The sequence below is a fragment of the Zonotrichia leucophrys genome, chromosome 4 (genome assembly GCF_028769735.1).
Source record: "Zonotrichia leucophrys gambelii isolate GWCS_2022_RI chromosome 4, RI_Zleu_2.0, whole genome shotgun sequence".
Lineage (NCBI taxonomy): Eukaryota > Metazoa > Chordata > Aves > Passeriformes > Passerellidae > Zonotrichia > Zonotrichia leucophrys.
This window is the reverse complement of record NC_088173.1, coordinates 70,271,330-70,296,690: the sequence shown is the minus strand read 5'-3', so window position 1 is coordinate 70,296,690 and position 25,361 is coordinate 70,271,330. Positions and strand designations below refer to the sequence as shown.

Here is a 25,361-nt window from a genome sequence, read left to right as displayed (position 1 = left end):
AAAGAAAAATCAGTATGAATCATAGCAAACAGACTTTTTGTGTCTGCACCAGTGTTTCTGTGGTTATTTTGTGTTTAGACTTGCCTTGTCCTGTTGCTGTGTTGCAGGTGATCATCACCATCCTCACCGGGCTGCCCGGGTGCCGTTCCAGCGACCTCTGTTCCTTCCTTGTCACTTTTACCAAGGAGCATGGGAGGTTGGTGCAGCTCTGCTTACCCTGATCACCAAAAAACAGCTTGGCATGAAGGAAAAAAAAACTTAACCACTGTTTTATTTAGGTTTTTAAACCTAATTTCCGACTGACAGATTCACCCTTAAATTTATACATTTAGGCAGGAAAACAGCACAGGAGATTTCTTTGTTGTCTGTTCCATGTGGTGAAGAGCTTCCATTTATTGATTTGTAGTGATTCTAAAATGCTTTATTTCTTCTTTTTTTTTTGAGAAAAGACTGTACTAACAGTGCTTGCCACAGCATGGTTTTTAATTTAGCCTGATTTGAGGTGCATTCAGGACATCTGTTCTATGGCAATGAGATAAATCTGCTATAGGAATTTGCCACTCTGTGTCTTTATAGAGCTTCTGAAAAATAAAAAAAAAATCTTACCCTTGTAATTCTTACAGCCAAACACCTTAGCATTTAATCTTAGCTATGTTCTGCACTGTTCTTACTTTTAACTCAATTTTATCAAGTTGATTCAGTGCAGTTTTGTGGCTCTGTTATAGGGCAAACACGTAAGGTGACTTTTGAAGGTTGTGTAATAACACATCTCCTCATGTTTTCCTGCAAATGTCATTGTTACTTCCCATTTTTGCGCTGAAATATTTTCATGCCCAGAGTCTTGAATTGGATTTGTCTAATTTCTGTTTACTGCATCACTGCCAGTGATCAGAATTACTTATATGATGTACAGCTTTGAAAAAAGCTGGTGAGCACTGTTTTATTGAAAAACAACAAAGAACATCTACAAACCCCTTTGGCAGCCATGTAAAGAATGTGCATATGCTGGAAATGATAGAAAGCCAAATAAATTCCCCTTCCCCACGTGGAACAAGATCATGATGAGAGATGTGAAATCCTTGGCCTTGTCAAACTTCATTTTGGTCTGTTGCTTGAAAATGAGCGTTCTGGTTTGAAAGCAGTGAGAGACTCCAAGTCAGAAATATAATTTATTAGGAAAAGGGAAAAAAAAAAACCCAAATACATACAGTAATACAAAAGAAAAATCCCTGAGAGAGTCAGAACCCAACCTGACACCCTGTTGGTAGCAGTCCAGTTGGAATTGTGGCTCAGCCCTCCTGCAGTGCCAGCTGTGGCTCTGCTGCAGCAGGGATCCTGCACAAGGGGGGAGTTTTCCTCTGCAGCTCCAGGGCTGCTGCAGATGGGCCTGGGCTCCCTCTGGCAATGCAGGGCAGCAGAAAGCTGCTCCTCTGGCAATGCAGGGGGCAAAGGCTGCTGGGGTGTCCCAAAGCTCAGATTGGATCCAGGCAGGAATGCTTGGCTCCTCCCCTGGGCGGAGCATCTCCCCATGGGATGATGGAATTGGATCAGCCCTGCAGGGACACTCACTGGCCATGGAGAGAAGATAATTAATAATTAATGGCCCATTAACAGAATGTATGTCACAGATATATTTTATGAAAAATCTTTTTCGTTAAGATCTTTTCTCCTGAGGAGCTGAGAGGCCTCAGGAACAAAATGTAAACATTGATTATCTGCTGCTGTGGAATGCAAAAGGTGCATCTGTGATTGGTCTCACATGTGGTTGTTTTTAATTAATGGCCAATCACAGTCCAGCTGTCTCAGACTCTGTGGTCAGTCACAATTTTATTATCATTCTATTCTTTTCCTTTTAAGCCTTCTGATGAAATCCTTTCTTCTATTTTTTAGTATAGTTTTAATTTAAAATATATATCATAAAATAATAAATCAGCCTTCTGAAACATGGAGTCAAAATTCTCATCTCTTCCCTCGTCCTGGGACCCCACCACAAACATAATTAATAATTATGGCCCATTAACAGCAGATATCTCCCTGGGGGGAGGATTGGCTGTGGAAGAGATAAAGAAAACTGCCCAGTGAACAGAAGATAACTGCCCCACCTCTGACAGATGGCAAATAGAATACAGATTGCCCTCAGTCTAGGAGAACAGGAAGAAAACAGAAGTTTTGTGTGCCAGCTGCTGACCTGCCTTGCTCCCTGTGTGTGCCCCAGGTGGATTGTGTATCGGCAGACCATGGACAGCCCGCAGTGTTTCAGTGCCTCCCACTTCCAGCGCTTCCTGGCCGGGCTCCTGGAGGCCCAGCAGAACCTTGGGGTCCATCAGCCCACCCTGAAGAGCTCTGGGAAGAACAACAGGCTCCTGGTGGTGCTGCAAGGGTAAGGAGCTGTTGTGTAGAATAAGGCAATTCTGGTTTATATACGGACCAAACTCAGCTTTTCTGTCCCTGTTGGTTTTGTTGCTCCTGTTAAAATGGTGTCTATTGGAATATGAATCCCAATATAACCAGTTAGATGGTGCCTGGGCCAGTTCTGACCCTCGCTGCTGGGCCAAAGGCAGCACTGTGGTGTTTTACCCCAGAGATCCCTTGGCTGCTGGAAAGTGCAGCGGGGCACTGAACAAGTCCAGGCTTGTCAGGACTCCGTTTACCTCAGGAGAGAGAGCTTCTGGCGATGGTGAAGAGAAGGAAGGAGTGGATTCTGCTGGAGGGTTATATCCAGATGTTTATTCCATGGTTACAGAGGTCTGAGCCGGGGCAATTCCTCCAACAGAATAGAGGCCGCATGGTCTCATTAACCTTTTAAGCTCAGGGCAGGGGAAGGGGAGGGGACAGGTGAGCCACCAACCAGGTGAAAGGGGCAGGGTCTCAAGGGACTAGGGACACCTATCCAATGTCCCCCAGGCCTGAGGGACCAACCACACGACGCCTTGCTGGTATGTTAGCCTGATTGACAGGGCACACTCAGCGAGGGGCGAGGGGGCAGGGAGAGAGGCATAGGCACACCTGGGAAGGGACCGGAAGTTTAAAACAGGACATTGCAACACACCGCAACAGGTGTCCTTAGCTTTCCATCCATGTTCTGGGTGCACCCACAGCCCAGAACCCTCTGTGGGCAGCAGGGGAGGGGGGATTCTGCCCCTGTGCCCTGCTCAGGTGAGACCCCACCTGCAGAGCTGCCCCTGCTCTTAGGTCCCACCAGCAGAAGGAGCTGGAGCTGCTGGAGAGAGCCCAGAGGAGGCCACAGAGCTGCTCTGAGGCCTGGAGCCCCTCTGCTCTGGAACCAGCATTGGAGAGCTGGGGGTGCTCCCAGAGAGAGCTCAGAGCCCCCTGCAGGGCCTAAAGGGGCTCCAGGAGAGCTGGAGAGGGACTGGGGACAAGGGATGGAGGGACAGGACACAGGGAATGGCTTCAGATTGAAAAGGGGAAGATTTGGGTGGGATATTGGGAAGGAATCCCTGGCTGTGAGGGTGGTGAGACCCTGGCACAGCTGTGGCTGCCCCTGCATCCCTGGAAGTGTCCAAGGCCAGGTTGGAGCAGCCTGGAGTAGTGGAAGATGTCCCTGGTTGTTGCTGGAGGTTGAATTAAGGTGACCTTTAAAGGTCCTTTCCAACCCAAACTGTTCTGTGATTCTGACTCCAGAACTGCCAGCAGAGATCAAACTGGCAGAAATCTCGTTGCCTGATAGAGCAGGTGATAACAGAGGAGGGCTTAGTGATGTGTTTTGGATAAATGCCATTTTCCTTGTGGGATAAAGGTGAACACTGAGCCACCTACATGTGTTTGACATTTCCATCTCCAATGTAGCATTTGAGAACCAGGATCATCTTCTGAGTCATTAGAAGGTGACACAAACCCGGGTGAGGGAGGCACTACCCTGACCTGGCTGCAGTGATTTCCAGCTCATCCTTCTCACTGAGGGTGTACAAATGGAGCTCAGCATTTTCTTCATTATGGTCTATTCTGATAGTGTTAAAAACCATCATTTTTACCATGTTGGAGCCAGATTGATTTAATTTTTTTTTGTGTAATTAGTAGGGTTGGTATTAAATCCATTGATGGGCAAAATAACTGATAATCTGGTAGCAGCACTGGCTTCAGGAACAGATAATTGGAAGTTTTTAATTCTTTATGGGTAGTTGGATGTTGGTGTAGACATTCAGAGTAGCTGGAATTCTCTAAATATCCTATTCAGCTGATAACTGAATAAAAATTTGTAGATAAAAGTTTGTAACTGGCTGAGAAATAAATACCTGAAATTAAAACTCAGGTTCACCTAAGCCTTGATGTCATACAGAGATAAAATGCAAGAGTGGTGAAGTCCTGATAAAAAATGGATGCATTAGTGGTAGAAACATATTTAAATTGGGATGCTGATAAATGAGAGAGGCTGTTATTTTGTTCATTTTTTAACTGAAATTGTGCTTAATTTGCTTGGCATGAAGTGTTTGTGTTATATTGTGCTTTTTGTGCTTTCTGCAAGCTGCCAGTTGTTCAGTGCAAGGTTTACACTGTGTTTTCTCTGGATTGTTAATAATTTAATTTTAATGTAACCTCCAGTCAGTTTATTTGCTGGATTTGCTTAATTTGTTTGGATTTGCCAAGCTCTGAGCTACTTTCAATCTCTTTTTGTAGCTCTTTTGGAAATCCAGTTTTCCTCCAAGCCATCATTTTCTTCCTGAGTAGGGAACTGTTCTGGATCTCTGAACCCATTTTTCCTTTTGGATTCTTGCAGGTACACTGATGTTATTGATGTTGTGCAAGCTCTGCAGACTCACCCTGACCCAGATGTGAAATCTTCTTTCATCATTGGAACAATCAACACCTGTGTGGAGCCTCTGAGCTGCTACATGGAGCACAGGTGTGCTTTGAAATATTTGTACACATTTAAGAGCAGATATGTCCATTTTTGGTATCACTTTTGTAATAATTAGTGATTTGTGATGGTTAAAAGCCACTTAAATCCCATGAAATTGCTTAATAATGCATCTTGGAGGAGCTTGGAAGTGCAGTTTGGTTTATGAGGATGGCACTTGGTTTCCACTGGGTGTATAATTATATAAAATATCAATAGAAGTTCAGCTCTAATAGGAGTTCAGCTCCTAGAAGAATAAATAAAGTTTGTGTAAATATAAATCTTCTGGTTAAGGACTTTGTAACTCTGAATAATTCTCTTTCTTGCAATCTTGTAGTAAGTCAGATTAAAAATGGAGATGTGCATCTCATGGGTTATTGATTCTGCCACTACTTTGGGATGTTTAAAAAGAATTTTCAGGTTTCAAATATGGAATTGAAGGGAAACAATGCCTGAAATGGGGAAGGGAATGACAAAGCACGGAAGCCAAAGCATTGCAAGTGTTAAAATCTGATATCCTGGGTTACTGCAGAGCCAGGGTGGGGAGGAAATGGTCCCAGAGCCAAGTCACTGACCTTTGCAAATAGTTTGATTTCATAGTAAATGTGTGTGCTCCAAACTTCTACAAACATGGGAATCATTTCTCAGACCTACCTGTAAAATTGTAACGCTCCAATTTTTTAATTATGCCTTGCAGCTGATTTGATAAAAGTAAGTTCCAGCAGTTAGAGTTTTTGGAGTTGGTAGCACTGCTTCTGTTTGTGATCCAGCTGTGCATCACAGCCTAGAGGAGAACTGCCCAAGCAGTTTCTGAAAGTGCATTCCTGACATTTCCTGGCTGTTTTTAAACACTAACCAAGGTGCTGCTTGTGCTTTGCAGTAGTCAATAAATAGACTTTACCTTGCTGCTTCTTCTTGTCTCTGTGACAGAGATACCAAACAAATATTAAAGATTACATAAAAAAATTGGTGAATTGATGCTGGAGTGCTGTTTAAACTTGTTCTTTCCATAATTCTAGGAAAGACAAGTTCTATTTCTGTTTTATTTTTAACTTACTAACCTGTTACTAGTCCTGTGTAGTGTTTAGCAGCAGCAGCCTGCAGTCCTTTCACACTGTTTTTCTCCTCAAGTGCAGAAGCAATTGAAGGCAGAGGCTCAGCCTGTGCTGGAGATTATTTCTATTTTCCTTTGGAGTTTGTTCTGATAAGAATTTCCCAAATAGCCACACAGTGTCCATGGCAAACCCTGCAGTTGGGAAACTTTGGTGATTTCACTGGGAGAATGGAACAGAGTGGATTTCATGTCTGGCTTGAAACTTGCACTCAAGAAAATCAAACCCATTTCCTGCCTCAGAGTTCATCCCTGTAGAGATCCAGCTCTTCCATGAGCTGGCATGAAGCTTTTCCCCATTCTGAATTAGGGGAGAGGGGAAGGGAACAGGTAAATTTCTCTTTTTGAGGTTTTGTGTCCATGACAAAGCTCCTGAAAAACATTGTCAAAATTTTTGTCAAAAATTGTCAAATTCTTGTCTGGCACAGCAGCAGAAATTTGCATTCTGTACATCCAGTCTTTCTCTGGAAAGTTCCCACTCTTTGAAAGGCACAATTCTTTAGGGCCAACTTTAAATTCCTATTGTTTAAATAAGAATTAAAATAACATTATAGCATTTCTGCTTCAATTCTTAGAGTTCTGCTTCTATTTCTTAGAGTACAGAAGAAATTACATGGTGGGAATTAGTTCTTAAATCTGTTGGAGAATTAAAACCATCTACAAAACTGATTTTTGGGGAAAAAGTCCTGAAAGACATAACCTGTGAGGATGTTGCAGTTATATGGATTGAGGAAAAGAAGCATGAAAATGGTTTGGTTTGTGAGATTTTGTCAGCATCCAAGTGAATGTAAATGTTTTACTTAAATAATAATATCAATTTTTAATATGTGAACTTTTTGGTTTTTTAGGCTTCTTTTTCCCAAGTTCTTGGACCAATGTTCCCAAGGTACGTGTCACTTTTCCTGACTTTGAGCTCTACAGAATTGGTCATTGTTGAAGGAGAAACTGCAAAATGCCCAGGACAAGAGTAGCTGATTTTCTTGCAGTCAAAATGCTGCAAGAATTGCAAATAACTGAGCCATGTGGCCAAATAAATACCTGTATTTATTATTTTGTGCTATTAATAGATGAGACAAAGAGTCACGATAAACTCTTGGAGGTAAGAACAGACAAACTCTGTCAAACAGGCAGAAAAGGTAAAAATTCTGGAGCATGATCCATTTTGAAGTCCTCATGTGCAGGATGGGTTTCTTAAAATCATGAATTAAACTGAGCTGTTGGAACTGGAGTGAAATGGATTGGACTGGAGTTCCACCTTCCTTTGGGGATGTGTGAGGAAATGGAGCTTTTCTTTCATTTCTGCTCTATTAAAAAGGGCAAAATGTGGGGTGACCTCGTTCCCCAAATCCTCCTCTTGGTGTGGCCTGGAGGGTCCTTGCAGGGTGTTCAGTTTTATTCCTGAACTCAATCTCTGGCTGCACTTTCCTCCTTGCCAGGCTTGGGAATTAAATCAGGATTTGCCATAATGGGAAATGATCCTTCCTCACTTGCCCTCAAATCTCTGCCCCAAGTGTTCAAGGCAAGGTTGGGATTATTTTTGGGTTTAATTTTGGGTTTATTTGGGTTTATATTGGGTTTATTTATATTTAATATTGGGTTTATTTTGTCTTCATATTTAAATGCAGTTGTAGGAAAATCAGAGTAGGATTCTGTGCTCTTCTGATTGCTCTGCTTGGCTGCCACAGTGCTGCCACCTCTTTTTCTTGTGTGAAGAGAACCTTAAAGAATGAAGTTGTGAACAAGCTGGGCAGAAAGTGGATGCTGTTATATAAATCAATATTTTATTTGGAGAAAAGTGTTGGTGCTCCAAATTGGAAAATTATCATGTGTACACCCCCCTGGTAAAATTGAAGAGAGCAGGAGAATGTTAAGAATATGAAGAATTATTAATAACTACAGAGAAGTTAAAGGTGAAAATTGTTTTATGAAAGAATAAATAAAACACTCAAAGTTTTGTTTTCCTTCAAGTGAATTTGTGCAGGCTGGATTGGGTGAGAATTGGTCATTGTTGAAGGAGAAACTGCAAAATGCCCAGGACAAGAGTAGCTGATTTTCTTGCAGTCAAAATGCTGCAAGAATTACAAATACTGGAGCTTAGAGGAATGTTCTTGTGGCAGGGAATAATTTCTGCACATTGCAAAGTGTTGCCATGCAGTTCTGTGACACAGAATGTGACATCAGATACCCTAGAGGTCCCTTTGTGGGAAGAAATTTTTTCACAAAAATAGGGGTAATTTTTGTGTAAAAGGTTCAGGAGGAAAAGTATGCTTTGAAGTGAGATGTGGCACACTTAAACTTTCCAGACAGATGCAGAATTGTGCCATGTGTGCAGTAATAGAGAATTTACATCTGCATAATTCATTTTGGATTTTTGTTTTTGAAGTTGGGATTGAAGGTCCTTGAGATGATACTCTGTGTTAAGATTTAAATGCTTATTTTTAAAATTTATATTACAGTTTTGTAGGTAGTGAGTTTTGTATTTAGTATCTTACTAATAAGGTAACTATTTTTTGTTATAAGGTTTTTTAAGGTTAAACTATCTAATTAAGAAATGATACTTAAATTGTTTTTACTTTTAACTTAATAATTAATTCCTTCAAGTCCACAATGTAGACTTTTCTAATTACAAAATCCTACTCAAACTTCTGAAGGAGAAGGTGAAGAAGCTTTTGTTCTAAAACTTTTATTTGTTTTATATATATTACCATACTTTAAAACCCTAAACTCGAAGTTTTTTACTTTGTGATATTATATGCTACTTTTAAGTTAATAATGAATTACTTGAAGTCCACAATGCAGACTTTTCTGTCTCATTACAAAACACTACTCAAACTTATGAAGAAGGACCAGCTCTCCTGCTAAAACTTTTATTTGTTTCATATATATTACTATATTTTAAAACCCTAAACTCGAAGTTTTTTACTTTGTGATATTATATGCTACTTTTAATAATTAATTACTTGAAGTCCACAATGCAGACTTTTCTGTCTAATTACAAAATCCTACTCAAACTTATGAAGAAGAAGCTTTTGTTCTAAAGCTTTTATTTGTTTTCTATCTATTACTGTACTTTAAAACCCTAAACTCTTAAGTTTTTTACTTTGTGATACTACATGCTTTGAACTAAACTATACACTTGTAATTTTAGTGTTTTTAATTTATTTTGGAAGCTTTCCTTATGGCTTCAGGTCAAATTAATGTTTTCTTGGGAGTTAGGGTCTGTTAGTGCAGAAAGTCAAAAATTCTCAGTATCTAGAGCTCTAACAGTGCTGTGCTGGGCTTTGTAGAGATCTGAAACCAGAACTTTGTGGGTGTGAGAAAAACCAAGTAGGAATTAATTAGTAGGAATTAATTAGACTTTGGAGCTGTACTTTTTCCTTCTGTCTTCACACGTGGGGAGTGAGTTTGTTTTGCCTTTTGGTGCCTTTTTCTGTATCACAGAGGTTCCCGGGCGCGTTATCAAAGTGAGATTTTCCACAATTTCTGTTTGGAGAGTCCCAAGACTGACAGAGGCAGTTGGGGATTGGGGAGAACTGACAAAGCCAAAGACCAACAGGAGTATCCTGTGCAAACTTCCTTAAATTTCTCCAGAAATTCCTGCCACCATCTGTGTGCTGTAACTCCCTTTTGTCTCTCTTTTCTTTATTTTTTTTTTTGTCTTTCTGTCCTTTCTTTCTTGCACAGAAGCTGTAAGATGATACCTTCCTAGTCCAAGGGCATCCCTTGTGAAACAATTTCATATAGAACACAAATTAAGACATCACCATTGTTAAATATTCCCATTGTAAGTTTGGGAGCAAAGAGGAGCCATTATTTTCATACAGCTTATGTATTTTTAATCCATCCCTCCTGTTCCTTTCCTGCTTCCATTGAACATGTTATTCCCCAGGCTGCAAGGGTTCTTTTCTTTAGAGGAGTGTATAAATAAAGACTTAAACAAAACTGGGTGGTCTTCAGAATGCATCTCTTAGAAACAGAGATGGCAATGGCGACTTAAATAAAAAAGGTTAAATTTGTTCATTACTGAAGACTTGGAGGCACCTTCCAATTCTCAGGAAGTTGTTTTTCTTTGGATTACACTCCCTGTTTTGTTTTGTTTTTTTTTTCTTTTTAACTTAGAGCTTTTCCAGCTTATCCTGGACAGTTCTGGATCCTCTTCAAGGCCAGGACTCAGTGGCAGCTCTGTGGCACAGCCACAGCGTGGTGGGGGTGACTCAGGAATCCCAGAATGGTTTGGGTTGGAAGGGACCTCCAAGCTCTTCTCATTCCAACCCCCTTCCACCATCCCAGGCTGCTCCAAGCCCCATCCAGCCTGGCCTGGAATAGTCCAGGGGTGGAAATATTATCTTATTCATGGTATAATTATCTTAGTCATACTTTTATCCTAATTTCATGATTAATATCCCCAAACCTGATACTATTTCAAGCCTGCGCATGGCTTAAATTTCAAAGAGTGCTTCGCTGTTCTTCTTCCCTTTTTCCTCCTCCTCCAAGAGCAGACATGGATGTTGCTGAAATTGGAGTGGAAACTTTAAAAGAGAAATAACAGTGGTGGAGATTTGTGCTGTTAATGAAATTCTGGCTTGGAAGGGTCAGTGATGCAAAGAGCAGTGACTGGGAGTGTGTGGTGCAATTCAACAGCCTCAGAAATATTTGGTGCAGGAATTTGTGTGTAAAGCAGCCTTTGCATGGATTAATGTGATTTAAGACTTGTTAAAGACCAGGAATTGGTGTGATCAGTTGTTTCATTTTTGCTTTGAATAGTTGGAGGCAGAGGAAATGCATCCTGGCTCAGTTGTTCCTGGATATTGGAGATTCTCTGTTCTTCCTTCCACTCCACTTGTAGTCACAGGAAAGTGTCAGAGCAAGGCTGCACATCTTGAGCAAAGAAACAACATTTCTTGTAAAAATGACAGAATTGTTTAGGTTGGAAAAGGCTTCTAAGATCATCAAATCCAATTATCAACCCAGTTCCCCATTACCCCTGTCAAGAGCCACATCCAAGTGTTCTTTGAACACTTCCAGGGATGGGGGCTCCACCACTGCCCTGGGCAGGGCTGGACAACCCTTTCCATGAAGGAATATTTCCTAATATCTCATCTGACCCTCCCCTGGCACAGCTTGAGGCTGTTTCCTTTCCATTTCCTCTCCATCCCTCCCATTCAGGACAATGCAGACATCCTAGGGAGGCACCAAGTGTTGACACTGCAATTTCTTTGAGGAACTGGGCTGAAAGTCAAATCATGTAGAATTGGAAAGCAGGGATCCTAGAACTGAATGAGCTGGATGGTTTTCTGTTATCTTTTTGATGCCTCGTGGGTTCAGTCTTGCTGTCTGAATAAACTTTTGGAGTGTTTAAATACAAAAAATAACCCTAAACCCTTCTCTTGTGGCAACTGAGTGTCCAAAAATCTGATTTTTACCTGTTCAGTCTCTTCCTGCACATTGAATTCATCACACCTTAATGTTCTTTTTAATTTTTTTTTAAACTAGTCCTGCTCAAATTGATTCTTGTATGGATTTGTTGTTTTAATTAATTGGTTCTATGGATTGAGTCTAAATTGATTCTGTTAGATGAAAGATTCTCTGCTTGGTTTTTTTTTTTTTGTTGTAGTGGATTTTCTTTTTGTCTTTAATGAAAGAACGCAGCGAAAGGGAAGGAAAATAAGAGAAGAATGGTTGGAATATCACTGAATGGTTTATTAGTCACTGTTTACATGCCTGAACTGTGTAAAATATCCCAAATATCCCCTGATTTCCTTCCACAGGACTGGTGAGTAATGTGGTTTTCACAAGTCATGCCACAGAGCAGAGGCACCCACTGCTGGTGCAGCTGCAGAGCCTGATCAGAGCAGCAAATCCTGGAGTTTCCTTCATCCTGGCAGAAAATGGGATTGTAACAAGGTAACTTCCAGCAGGATTTATTGCTTTTGGCACGTGGGCCACCAGCACTCAGAAATTCTGTTCTCATGTTTTTTACCGTGGTGATTTATAGGAAGGAAATGCAGATTTTTTCTTAATTGCTTCTCGTGCAAAAGGGATTTTCCCTTTACGTTTATGGGCATATAAATACAGGGATTAGGAAATGTGTTTTGTTTGCAGAGTGTGATTTATGTTGCTGTTACTGCCATACTAAAGGAAAAGTGCTCTTAATTTTACTGTCACTAGCACATTATGTTTTAATGTAAGTAGATAGTGGCCATTTTATTTAACTTAGAAAATGAAAAATCTTCATTTTTATCTCTTTACAGGAACGAGGATATTGAACTAATTCTCTCAGAAAGCAGTTTTTCAAGTCCTCAGATGATGAGAGCTCGATATTTAATGTACCCTGGCTGGCAAGTATCTAGACTGAGAAGTATTAAAACTATTTTTCTAATTAACTTGAAGATTAAAATGTTTCACTAACTTCATTTATATATATATTTTTTTTTTCCCTAAGACTACTCATTTGGAACAGGCAGCAGCTTTGTAAATCATTTTTAAGAGAGCTGATGATTATTCTTAGTGGATACAAGATTGCTGCTTTTTTATGGGGGGAAAAGCTCCTTTTTGGCCACCATTTAAATCAACGGCAAGATTACTGTTGCTTTCCAGAAGAATAGACAAGAACCCTGTGGGAATAAACTGGGAAGGATTGGGATGGGTGAGGTCAATAATGACTGGAGTAATTTCATCCTGACAGCTATTCAGCATTACTGGAATGAACTTGCTCTGTCAGTCTGGCCATTAGCAGAGCAATTATTCACAAAAACCAGGAACCTCAGTGACAGCCCTGGCACAGCTCAGCCACAAACCCACGTGGCACCAAATCTCCACTGAACTGAGATTTCCCCTGGCTCAGGGCTCTTCACACATCTTGTTGCAATTCTTTCTGCTGCACCTTTTTGGCAGAAATTCGCAGCTCTCAGCACTCATAACTCCTGGCTGACCAGGCTCTGTGCTGGAAATATCATTCATTTATCATACCTTGCAGTCTGTATTTCTTTATTAATAAAATTGGTTCTGAATTGGATGCAAGTAGCCAAGTAAAGCTACTGGAGTGAAGCACAAGGCTTGGGGTGAGGATATTGAATTAATATCATCAGAGCTGCTTGTGATTGCATGGAGCCAAAGACAGAGAGCAGGAAAAGAAAATATTTCAAACTTTTGGGCAGCTGTTAGTCTGTTTGATGGCAGTATGCAAGAATTGGATCTGGGTTGTGTGGAAGAGAAGGAAAGCAGCAGGAAGAGCATCAAAAGCATCCAGGGAGATCTTATTGCAGCCTTGCAGTGCCTAAAGAGGGCTCAGAAAAAAGGAGAAATGTGAGTTTTTACATGGGTAGATGGTGATAGGACAAGGGAGAAGGGTTTTAAGCTAAAGATAAGATGTTAGGGCAAATTCTTCCCTGTGAGGGTGCCCAGAGAAGCTGTGGCTGCCCCTGGATCCCTGGGAATGTCCAAGGCCAGGTTGGACAGGGCTTGGAGCACCCTGGGCTAGTGAAAGATGTCCCTGCCCATGGCAGAGGTGGGAATGAGATGATTTTTAAGGTCCATTTTGACTCAAACCAATTCAAAACTCCATGAAAAGGAGTCCCGAGTGCTTTGACAAACCCGATGCTGTTGGCAGCACATTTTCACAGAGGAGAAATCTCTGTATTTTCCTTCCTGTGGTGAAAGAGCAGATGTTTTTTGCTGGGTGAGAAGCAGAAGCTGCTGTGATTTCTGTGTGTTGAAGGTGTTTATTTTTGTGTGCAGGTATGAGGGCAGGTATGGGGCTGGGCCCGTGTTCCCTCCCATGGTTCAGATCTGTGTGTGGTTCAGCCGCCCTCTGGAGAAAACAAGATTTGTCACCAAATGCAAAGGTACCAATGAACTTTGCCTGACTTGATTGAAATCCAAGTTTGGGATGCTGAGGGATGGAGGGGAAGGAAGGCACTGACGTAACACAGTTATTTAATCACTGCTGAAGTTAATTTTTAATTGAAAACTCAGCTTTCCTTCCTAAAAGTACAGTAAATTCTGTTCCTTAGTGTCAGCTCTGGAAAATTGTCCCATGATTTTTGTTCAGATGAAAATCTAATTGAATTTTTTGGTTTCTAGGACTGAGACAACTTCCTGTCTTTGCTTTTTTATTTTGTGTCTCATTGTATTTGGGAGTGTTGAAATACAGTTTTATAAGTCACCATCAGCTTCTACTTTTTATGCCAAATAATTCTTTGTAGCTCCTAGAAAACAGACTCAGCTCTAGAGTAGATACATTACCAAACCTCTCCTCTGCTTAGCCAAGTAGTGTTAAAGAGGATTTTACCTCCCACACACACTGTGAGAGTTCCTTATCCCAAACACAACTTATTTCCCAAACTCCATGGCAAAGAATGAGAAAATAAATGTTACATAGTGAGACTCCAAGGCACATGGCAGCTTTTCCTTTGGAAGCACTGGGATGTGGATTAGGGATCAGTTGCACAGGTTTTACCAGAAGCTCCACCAAAGAGAAGAAAAATGAGTTGAGATAATCTGTTTATCTTCTGTTTCAAACAGCAATTAAGTCGTTGCTCAAGCCAAGTCCTTTTTCTGGAAACATTTATCACATCATGGGCAAAGTGAAGTTTTCAGGTAAGGGCAAATCACTCTGAGGTGTTGTGATCACACTGCACCTTATGGGTGTTTAAAAAAGTATTTCTGTCTTGGATTCTGTCTGCACCAGTGTTGATGTTAGATTAGATTAGCAATTATCAGGCTCTTCCTTCTGTCTTCTCCTTGTTAGATGCTGATAAAGTCATTGAAGTGTGTCACAACACAGCAGCAAATTCCCTGAGCCTGGTGCCTGTTCCAGAGGGGCCAACTCCTCCTGATCCCAGAAATGATCCCAGAGACTGCAGCAGTCAACAGGAATATTTCCTTGTGTTCATTGGCTGCTCCCTGAAGGAAGAGGATATCAAAGATTGGCTCAGAGAAACTGCAAAACAGGTTTGTGGGCAGGTTTTCCTTTTGTTCAGTGCTTGGCATTTCTTAACAACCAAAGGAAAAAAATGAGTGGCTCAGTGAAATGTTTGGGTTTCTTAATTAATCTTTTTTTTTTTTTCTTCTACCAAGGTATTGACATTCTAGGGTGCAAATGGATTTCAGGAAGGGGACTAAGAGTTTACAAATGTGTGTTGTAATCTCTGTATTGTTTTAGTGCTTGCTACAGCTTATTCATGGATTGATTTGCTCTTGAATGCTTGAGCAAATGGATTATGTCCAGGATAAACACAGGATGATTTAGCTGAGCTGTGATTGCCAAGGGCTGAAGTGTGCTGTGAAATAAATCTTCTTCCAGTACCTGAATGCTGGCAAAGCTGAAAATTTGTTTTGATTCACTAAATTAAACCTCCTTGGAAGTAATCCACTGAAATGGAGGGTAGAGTCCTGTTCATTTTGTCATCTTTAATTAGTGTATTTCTGCATGGCTGATGTATCCATGCAATGAGGAGTGAGGAACAGGGAATGTGGTGTTGCAGGGAGCTCAGAAGGCAGAGTTTGCACAGAGGGATTGCCACAGCTGATTGACAGAATCACAGATCCATAAAATCCTGCAATGGTTTGGGTTGGAAGGGACCTTAAATCCCATCCAGTTCCACCCCACTGCCATGGGCAGGGACACCTTCCACCATCCCAAATTGTTCCAAACCCTGTCCAACATAGCCTTGGACACTTCCAGGGATCCAGGGCCAGCCACAGCTTCTCTGGGCAACTTTTTGGAACATTTGTAAGTTAAAAAATACTGCATATTACTTTTATATGGATTAGGAGGATTTGCACACAAACATTTGTGTAGGAAGAGAAGAAGTGTTTCCTGCAGACTGTGGCTGGAGCAGTTGCGAAGTTTCCAAGATTTCTGAGGTTTTTGAATTTCTGAGATGCTCAGGTTCTCATCTTCTGTTCCCCTGTGTTAATTCAGGGAATTAATCCATTTTCTGTGCTGATTATCTCATGCTCTGTACTTACCACAGGGGTAAAATATGGAGACAAATGCTTTGCCATGTAAGAAAGCTCTTGGTGGAATGCTACTTAAATTTTATGAAAACTTGGAACTTAAATGCTTATCTCAAGTGTGAAGTGTTTCCTCTTTGAGCAATTCAGGACTATAAACACTTTTTGTACAGTCATGGCTAATTGAGGGTTTCAGATAGCTCTAAGAGTTACCACATGCTGCAGGAAAGAAAAGAATTACAGAATTTCTCAGGCTCAAAATGAAGTTGTTTTTCTGTTCCTGTGCCAGCTTTCTTACAGTAAAGCTGTATTTAAATTGTCTTGTTTAAAATACTTACAGAATTTTAAATTTCTGAGTGTTTTCTGTAAGATCAGTGAATTTTTACTTTTGTTTTCAGAACATAGTTGTGAGTACCTTCATGGAACTCAATAATTTTAGAAATGATTTTTTAAAAATACATGTTTCTGTGTGGTGGTTTGGGGATTTTTTTGTTTTTAATTTATTTTTTAACCAGCTAAGCTGTGGTATCACATAACTGGAATCTCCTTCTTCATACAGAAACCTCAGAGGAAAGCCCTGAAAACCAGAGGAATGTTAACCCTGCAGGAAATCAAAAACATCCACGTGAGTAAAAGCAATAATTTACAAACCCTTCTTTTGGCTGGTTTCCCTTAAATATCCATCTGGATGACAGAGCACCTGCCACAACAAGTGTGCTGAGCACTAAATTATTACAGCACTTTTGGAGCTGTCCAGGAGGGATTTGAGGTATAAATCTGATCTCAGAGCTCCAAATTCACTCTGGAAAGCAGGAGAAGGTGTAAAATTGGCCATCTTTGGTTGCTGTAATGGCCTTTTCATTTTCTTTTATCTATTTGAGTTTGTAAGGACTGTCCCTACAGGTGTTTAATTTAAATTCTTTTCCTGCTGCAGGTGAAACGCCACTTGGATCCACTCCCAGCTGGTTATTTTTACAATGGGACTCAATTTGTGAATTTTTTTGGTGACAAAATGGATTATCATCCATGTATCCTTTAAAATGGGGGGTTTTGGGGAAGGTTTTAGGTAGGCAATGAACTGTGCAGCTCTGAAATGTTGAGTGCCAAAGCAGATATGGTAAAGAACCAGTTCCTTGCCAGCTAAAGCTTAGTTTTAAAGCCTTTCTTGAGAGATAAGATCTCAGAAACAGAATAGAACCAACAAAACAAACCCCAAACTGCCCATGAGCTCATGCAGGGAATAATTTATGGACCACAGCTTGTCAAAAAAATATTTTTCAAACCAAATAGCGCTGTAATAGCACTGAATGCCTGGGCACGACTGATAAAACTTCCAAATGAATGTAATTTCATGTGTGCACACACTCCAGTGAAAACAATCATATTTTTGTCCTTAGTTTTACCCTGGAATTCCTTGCCAAGGTTCCTCTTGTCCTTGGTCACCACCTGGGGACCTGGCTCAGCGGTGGCCGTGGCAGTGCTGGGTTAACAGCTGCCCTTGGTGATCTCTGAGGGCTTTTCCAGCCTAAATGATTCTGTGATTCTCTCATTTTCATAACTTCCTGTTGCTTTTGTCTTTGCTCACCAACTTCCAAATTGGTTTTATATCCCCAGTTTAGTTTTCACAGTAACTTCTCCAAACTTGGTAAAAATCCAGGTGATGCTGCTTTGGAATAAGAGCAGAATTATTTCCTGTGTCCTGTGGGACAACTTGAAAATTTTAAGCAGATTTCTGTCTGCAGGACACAAAACCCGACAGCAAATTTGGACTTCAGTGGAAAATTCTTGATGCCCCATCTCTGGAAGCGTCCAAGGCCAGGTTGGATGGGGCTTGGAGCACCCTGGGATAGTGGGAGGTGTCTCTGTCCATGGCAGGGGGTGGGATGAGATGAACTTTAAGCTCCTTCCACCCCAAACCATTCCAGGACTCTTCATTCCACCTCCCCCTTGGTGTTTGGCCGGGAAAGCTGCAGGCCTGGTTAAGCCTTTCTGGGGGATTTGAGTTTTGGGCAGAGTTCTAAACTTTTAAACAGCTGGAAATGTGTTCAGAGTCCCAGAATGGTTTGGGTTGGAATGGACCTTGAAGCTGATCTCATTCCAGCACCTTCCAGGGATGGGGAGTCCAAAACCTCTTTGGGTAACCTGTGCCAGGGCCTCACCACCCTCCCAGGGAAGAATTTCTTCCTAACATCCCATTTAACCCTGCTATGGTTTTGCTGTTCTTAGATCTTCCTCTTGACTGGGAAATACCCCTTGTGCCTGCTGCTCCTTTATTCCCTGAGTTGGGGTAGCTCTGACTTCTAGAAGTTCTAGAGAACTTCTGTAGAACTTCCAGAAAGTAATATACCGAATTTCTGCTTTCACTGAGTGTCCCACAACTGGCACTTCCTTCAAACCTGGATGTTCTTTTCTACTAAACTCCATTTGCACAAATGTTCTTCCTTCACCTTTCCCAACCAGTAATGGACCAGTTCATGAATGATTACTTGGAAGAAGCCAACAGGGAAATTGAGAAGTACAACAGGGAGCTGGAGGAGCAGGAGTACCACGACCTCTTTGAGCAGAAGATTTAAGCACGTGGATCCTGAGTGTTCCTGTCCTTGTGTCAGGAACCAAAAATGCTCTTTTGTCCTTCTGGCTCACAAGAAATCAAGTGAAATGTTTGTTTTCAGCACTCCTTCCCAAACCAAGGGATTGTTCCCCTAAGGTTGGCATTTAACATGGTAACTGCTTAGCTGTTTGTACTGTCAGGATTGCTTCCACTTCACCTTAATTCCAGACTGTCCAAAGCATCACCTGGAATCTCTGGCTTGTGGTGGAAACGTGGGAAAAAGAAGAAGAAGGAGGAGAAAAGAAGCAAAACTGGATTTATTTCCTAAAACAAGGTCAGAATGTAATTGTGGAATTGGGCCATGGTGCAGATATCAAACAATTCCTGGGTGTCCCTTGGAAATCGTTGCACAGGAGCTTTGATGGTCGGGGGGGAGCTCAGGATGTGGGATTGGGGTTCCCAAAGCGAGAAATGGGGGAACAGACTCGGAAGAGTCCCCAATCCCAGAACTCTTTGGGTGTTCCTGAGGCAAAAAATGGGGGAATAATTAAAAAAAGTAAGAGAGTCCCTAATGCCACAGCTGCTGGGATGTTCCCAAAGCGAGAAATGGGGGAACAACTCAGAAAAATCCCTAATCCCACAGCTCTTGGTGTGTTCCCAAAGCGAGAAATGGGGGAACAATGGGAAAAATTCAGAATTGAGTCCCTAATCAACATCTGTTGGGATGTTCCCAAAGCGAGAAATGGGGGAACACTTTCTCAGAGTCCCCAGTTCCACAGCTCTTGGTGTGTTCCCAAAGCGAGAAATGGGGGAACAGTGGGAATAACTCAGAATTGAGTCCCTAATCCCAGAGCTGTCAGAGCATCCCAAAGTGAGAAATGGGGGAATGGGAAAAGCTTGGATGAGCACCTAATCCCACAGTTGTTAGGATGTTCCCAAAGTGACAGATGGGGGAGCAATGGGAAAAACTCAGAATTGAGTCCCCAATCCCACAGCTCTTGGTGTGTTCCCAAAGCAAGAAATGGGGGAATGATTCAAAACTTGGAATCCCTGAATCTGCAGCTCTTGGGATGTTCCCAAAGCGAGAAATGGGGGAACAGAGGGAAAAACTCAGTGTTGAGTCCCTAATCCCACAGTTTTCAGAGGATTCCCAAAGCGAGAAATGGGGGAACAATGGGAAAAACTCAGAATTGAGTCCCTAATGCCAGAGCTGTTTGTGTGTACCCAAAGCAAGAAATGGGAGAATGATTAAAAAACTTAGAATCCCTGAATCTGCAGCTCTTAGGACGTTCCCAAAGCGAGAAATGGGGGAACAGTGGGAAAAGCTTAGAACTGAGTCCCCAATCCCAGAGCTGTCAGAGAGTTCCCAAAGCAAGAAATGGGAGAACAATGGGAAAAATTCAGAACTGAGTCCCTAATCAACATCTGTTGGGATGTTCCCAAAACGAGAAATGGGGGAACAGTGGGGAAAACTCAGAACTAATCCCTAATCAGTCCCTAATCAGCAACTGTTGGGGTGTTCCCAAAGCGAGAAATGGGGGAACACTTTCTCAGAGTCCCTAATCCCACAGCTCTTGGTGTGTTCCCAAAGCGAGAAATGGGGGAACAATGGGAAAAACTCAAGAGCCCCTGATCCCAGAGCTGTTGGTGTGTTCCCAAAGCAAGAAATTGGAGAATTATTCAAGAAGTTAGAATCCCTGAATCTGCAGCTGTTGGGATGTTCCCAAAGCGAGAAATGGGGGAACAGAGGGAAAAACTCAGTGTTGAGTCCCTGATCCCACAGTTTTCAGAGGATTCCCAAAGTGAGAAATGGGGGAACAATGGGAAAAATTCAGAATTGAGTCCCTAATCCCAGAGCTGTTTGTGTGTTCCCAAAGTGAGAAATGGAGGAACACTTTCTCAGTCTTTAATCCCAGAGCTGTCAGGGCAATCCCAAAGGGAAAATTGTGGGAACAACTCAGTAAAATTCCTAATCCCAGGGCTGTCAGGGTGTTCCCAGAGCGAAAAATGGGGGAACAGTGGGGAAAACTCAGAACTGAGTCCCTAATCCCACAGTTTCTGGGGCATTCCCAAAGTGAAAAATGTGGAAACAGTGGGAACAACTCAATAAAGTCCCTAATCCCAGAGCTGTCAGGGTGTTCTCAAAGCAAGAAATGGGGGAACAGTGGGAAAAATTCAGAATTGAGTCCGTAATCCCAGAGCTGTTGGGGTGTTCCCAAAGCGAGAAATGGGGGAACAATGAGAAGAACTCAGAACTGAGTCCCTGATCCCAGAGCTTTCAGAGAGTTCCCAAAGCGAGAAATAGGGGAACAATGGGAAAAACTCAGATGGGCACCCAATCCCACAGCTCTTGGTGTGTTCCCAAAGCAAGAAATGGGAGAATGATCAAAAAATTTAGAATCCCTGAATCTGCAGCTCTTGGGATGTTCCCAAAGCGAGAAATGGGGGAACAGTGGGAATAACTCAGAACTGAGTCCCTGATCCCAGAGCTGTCAGAGCATTCCCAAAGTGAGAAATGGGGGAACACACTCAGAGTCCCTGATCCCAGAGCTGTCAGGGCAATCCCAAAGGGAAAATTGTGGGAACAGTGGGAAGAACTCAGTAAAGTCCCTAATCCCAGAGCTGTTGGGATGTTCCCAAAGCAAGAAATGGGGGAACAGTGGGGAAAACTCAGAACTGAGTCCCTGATCCCAGAGCTGTTGTTGTGTTCTCAAAGCGAGAAATGGGGGAACACTTTCCAGAGTCCCTGATCCCAGAGCTGTCAGGGCAATCCCAAAGGGAAAATTGTGGGAACAGTGGGAACAACTCAGTAAAGTTCCTAATCCCAGAGCTGTCAGGGTGTTCCCAAAGAGAGGGATGAGGGAACACTCCCACCCCCACCTTTGCCAGGGCTCAGCCCATCTCAAACCTCAGCACAGTTTGAGTCTGCACTTGAAATTCTGACTTTAAAGAAAAGCTATTTATACATTTCAGGGTGAAATCAGTGGAGAAATCTTAATTTCTTCCCAGTGCTCTCATTGAGAGTCTTGAAAATATTTCCTGGCTGGCTGCAATGTGCACCTTGCTTAGATTATCCCTGGAGGATTCCTATTGCAGTCCTAAAAATGAGGCAAGGCAAGGCAAGGGGGAGATTCTTCAGCTGAAGAATTCCTTTTCGTGAAGATAAATGATTTCCAAAGGTAAAAAATAGCAAAGGATGTTACTTGAAAGAGGCAGGAACTTGTTTGTGGAGCTTCCAGAAGAGTTTGCACACTGTAACATTTCCCTGTGCTGGTGAGAAATCAGCTTTTTAAATACTTGCAACAGAATTTTTATAGTTCCTAAATGATAGAACAGGAATGCTGGCAGCCTGTCCTGACTTAATTCAGCATCATTTTAAAGGAGGCTTCATAAATCCCTGCCTGAAGGATTCTAAAGTACCTTAGCAGCTACTTACAGGTAATTATTGGAGTTTATTTGAATAAGCAGATTATTGTAGCATGCATGTGTTCAGAATTAAGGTGAGAGCAGCCCAGCAGGAATTTTTGATTTTCATATTCCTTTGCCTTAGGGACAGCTCAGTCTTTTACTGCAACTGCAGCTTTTCTTTCTGACCAGATGTTTGTGATACAGCAAGAAATGGAATGAAAAATCTCTTGCAGGACACTTAAAATAATTCAAATGTATCTGCACAGCTCATCCCAAGGCAGGAAAATGAGATTTAACCCCTGCCATCAAACTTGAGGCTAAATTAGAGTTTATACTTTGCTAAGGAGATGTATTTTTTACCTTTGGAATATGAAATAAGTGAAATTTCAGTAACCTGAAGCACATTTTAGGTGGTTTTGGTCTCCATTGCTGGATGCCTGTCCTGTGAGTGTTGCACAGTGCAGAGGTGGAATTCCAGGTGCTGCAAGCTGGGATAGAAATATTGATAAGGTTTCATTCCTTGCTTTCCCCCTAGATTTAGAAAGCTGTCTGAATTGAAGACTTTAGTATTTTATTTTAATTTTTTTTTTTGCACACCACGAGACTTTATATAAAAACTACTTGTATCCTGTTAGAGGCCAGTAAAAGCCAGCAATTAGTTTGTGTTTTTAGGCTTTCCTGGGGTATTCCCTGGATCACAAGTGTGGAGCATCCTGATAAAGCTCGTGAGTTTTATCTATGCATGGCTAAATTTTAGTCTTAATATCCTGTAGTGCCTGTAGAGCAAAGGTAGCTAGCAGTGGGGTTTGGGGGGGCTGCCAGGGGTTTACAACTAAATCCAGTTGGTTGCATGAGATGATTTCACAGCCCAGAATTTTTTTAGGAATCCCAAAATTCTGGTGGTGGTGGTGGGGCTGCAATAAAAAGGGGCATTAGGAAATGGTGGCTCCAATTGGAATTGTTTTGCCAATGAACTCAGTGTAAACCCAGCTGTTCCAGTTCTCTCACCTGCAAAGCCATATTTTTAGAGTAGTGGGATGTGATGTGGGAAGAAATTCCAGTGGTTGGGACAGCAGGCACGTGCTGGAGGCTTTGTCTCAACTCCTGAGTGGATACAGAGTAGATTTAAGTGCAATTGATTGAAAATAGATGAAGATGCTGTAGCTGATTTTTGCTCTGCTGAACTCTTTTTAAGAACTCCAATTTGTGCAGCTCTCACATCAACATGGATATGGGGCTTGGTCCAGCTGGAATTCCCAGCCCTGTGAACAAAAAAAGAAAAGGAAATAATTGGGTTGTGAGTGTGCAAATTGAGGTGTTCCTTAAAAACTGGAGCAGGAGAGCTCGGAACAAAGGCCTAGAACCCTCCTGTGCTGTGCTGCATGTGCTCTATGGTCATAGCTGTGTATTACAAAGACCTTTCACCAGACTGGTACTGGCTCAATTCATGTATTTTGGTATTGAAAGAAATTGATTACCTCAATTTTTATCCTTTATTTTTAAACTGTGACTTTCAACTGTTCAACCAGAACAAAAGACAAAGAAGAAAAAAAAAATAAATAAAAATACCGAAATAGTGAAACTGTGACAATGGTATCCTTTAAATGTAGTAGTGCCTTGCAGATGACACCATTTATTCCCCAAATAAATGGATGTCAGGGGTTGCACCACCCCTTTCTTTTTTTTTTAAAGGAAAATAACGGTTTTGGTGAAAGGACTTAAAAAAATTTAAATTTAACCTAGTGACAAATATTAGCACAAATGGTTAAACTGTTTAAAAGAAAACTCTTTGAGGACTGAAATGCCTGATGCTGCTGCTGCTGTTGAAGAGCAGTTGCTGATTTTTTGGGAGTCAATTCTAACAATCAGCAGTGCTTTTTGAATTTATTATTTTCTTTTTTTTTTAAGAAGAGCGTAACTTTTGTACTCTGGTCAGAGCTGTTTGTACTGTATGGAATCCCCAGCCCAGGGGATTTGGTGTCCTCACTCCTTGCAAGTCAGGGTGAGGATGAAACTCGAGGTTTGAACAATTTTTTCTACTGTATAATTAAAAAAAAAAAAAACACAAAAAAAGCACCATTTCTAACCCACTGATGTTTGGATACAGCAAAAGTGCCATTACACCTTTCCTTTTCTCTTTTATTGTACTTGGAAAAATTTGTGTCCAGGCATTCCTGAGCTTGGGAAGTGCTGAAGAGTCCTCAAGGGGTTTCCACGCTTTGCTGACCTTTGTTAGCAGCTTGTGGTGGTGTTTTTTAATTTCTCCTCACCGGGAATGAGTGTGATCAGAAGTTACTGAAGTTATAGGATTCAAATGTGACAAACTTAGCAGGGGAACCTTTGCAACTTGAGCTGCTCTGCAATCTGGGAGTATATTTGAATTTGAAGCTGTGCAATTTGGGATTAATCCAGTTTTACACTTTGCAATTAACACACCGGATTGCAAGGAGGAGTTGAGTTGCATGTGAGGGTTCCCTAATAAGTTGAATTTTTTTTTTTTTAATTATTGTTATTTTTTAATTGAAACTTGTCTGAATTTGCACAGATTTAAGCTCTGGAATACTTTGGTATTCTTGAAAAGGGAAAAAAAAATTGTGACTAGTATAGTGAATTGTGAACTGTGAGTTGGTAGAACCACAAGGTTGATCTAATCTTAGGTTGTTAAAAATGTACCTCAGAAAGCTCGTGAGAAATTGCTTCATTTTTACCCAACTGCCAGATCCTGGTGTAACACTTCTCACTTTTCAATGTGCCAAAATTCACTTTTATACTAGTTCTCAATGCTTTAATATTTGCAAGTCTAAGTGAAAAACGTGTTATTTACAAACACTACTGTAACTTCAGTTCAGCTGAATGGTGTGATTGAAGCTTTTTGCCTCTCGTATTTATTACACAACTTGATTCAGTAAATATAAAATTACCTTTCCATTTATTTTTGTATTGTTTTACATGTTTATACCTGCAGTTTGTGTGACTTTTACACCTGTAACTCAGATGTGATGGAAAGAACCAATAAACAGTATCCATCCATTGCCTGGCTTTGACTCCTTTCATAAACTCACAGGTTCCTAAACTGGAATTTTTAAACTTGGAGTGGTTTTCATTTAAAAGTTTTAAACTGGTAGAAAGGTGAGTTGTTTGCATTCAAATTAAAATATAAAAATTTAAGGTTTTATGGGGTATTTTTTAGCTGCTAGTTTAAATTTAGACCTCGCTTGAGCTTTTAATTGGGTAGAATTCAAACTCAAAACTGCTTGAGGTTTTAATTGGGTAAAATTCAAAAAGTCAAGCTTTGACTCTAATAAACTCACAGGTTCCTAAATTGGAATTTTAAAACTTTGAATGGTTTTCATTTAAAAGTTTTAAACTGGTAGAAAGGTGAGTTGTTTGCATTCAAATTAAAATATAAAAATTTGAGGTTTTATGGGGTATTTTTTAGCTGCTATTTTAAATTTAGACCTTCTTGCTTGAGCTTTTAA

The 25,361-nt window shown here is 41.2% G+C and overlaps 1 protein-coding gene across 1 annotated transcript in view; it reads left to right on the top strand.

Moving 5' to 3' along the window:
• The window catches only part of DNAAF9 (dynein axonemal assembly factor 9), a 91,251-nt gene extending 66,338 nt beyond the window's left edge, over nucleotides 1-24,913 (top strand). The window contains exons 26-37 of the mRNA XM_064712040.1: nucleotides 108-196; nucleotides 2,216-2,380; nucleotides 4,736-4,861; nucleotides 6,815-6,852; nucleotides 11,735-11,870; nucleotides 12,218-12,304; nucleotides 13,704-13,810; nucleotides 14,490-14,564; nucleotides 14,716-14,918; nucleotides 16,483-16,548; nucleotides 16,858-16,951; nucleotides 18,384-24,913. Coding sequence (XP_064568110.1) covers nucleotides 108-196; nucleotides 2,216-2,380; nucleotides 4,736-4,861; nucleotides 6,815-6,852; nucleotides 11,735-11,870; nucleotides 12,218-12,304; nucleotides 13,704-13,810; nucleotides 14,490-14,564; nucleotides 14,716-14,918; nucleotides 16,483-16,548; nucleotides 16,858-16,951; nucleotides 18,384-18,496 — 1,299 coding nt within the window. The 3' untranslated portion in view covers nucleotides 18,497-24,913. The remainder of the gene's footprint in view (nucleotides 1-107; nucleotides 197-2,215; nucleotides 2,381-4,735; nucleotides 4,862-6,814; nucleotides 6,853-11,734; nucleotides 11,871-12,217; nucleotides 12,305-13,703; nucleotides 13,811-14,489; nucleotides 14,565-14,715; nucleotides 14,919-16,482; nucleotides 16,549-16,857; nucleotides 16,952-18,383) is intronic.
• Nucleotides 24,914-25,361: the final 448 nt, after the last annotated feature.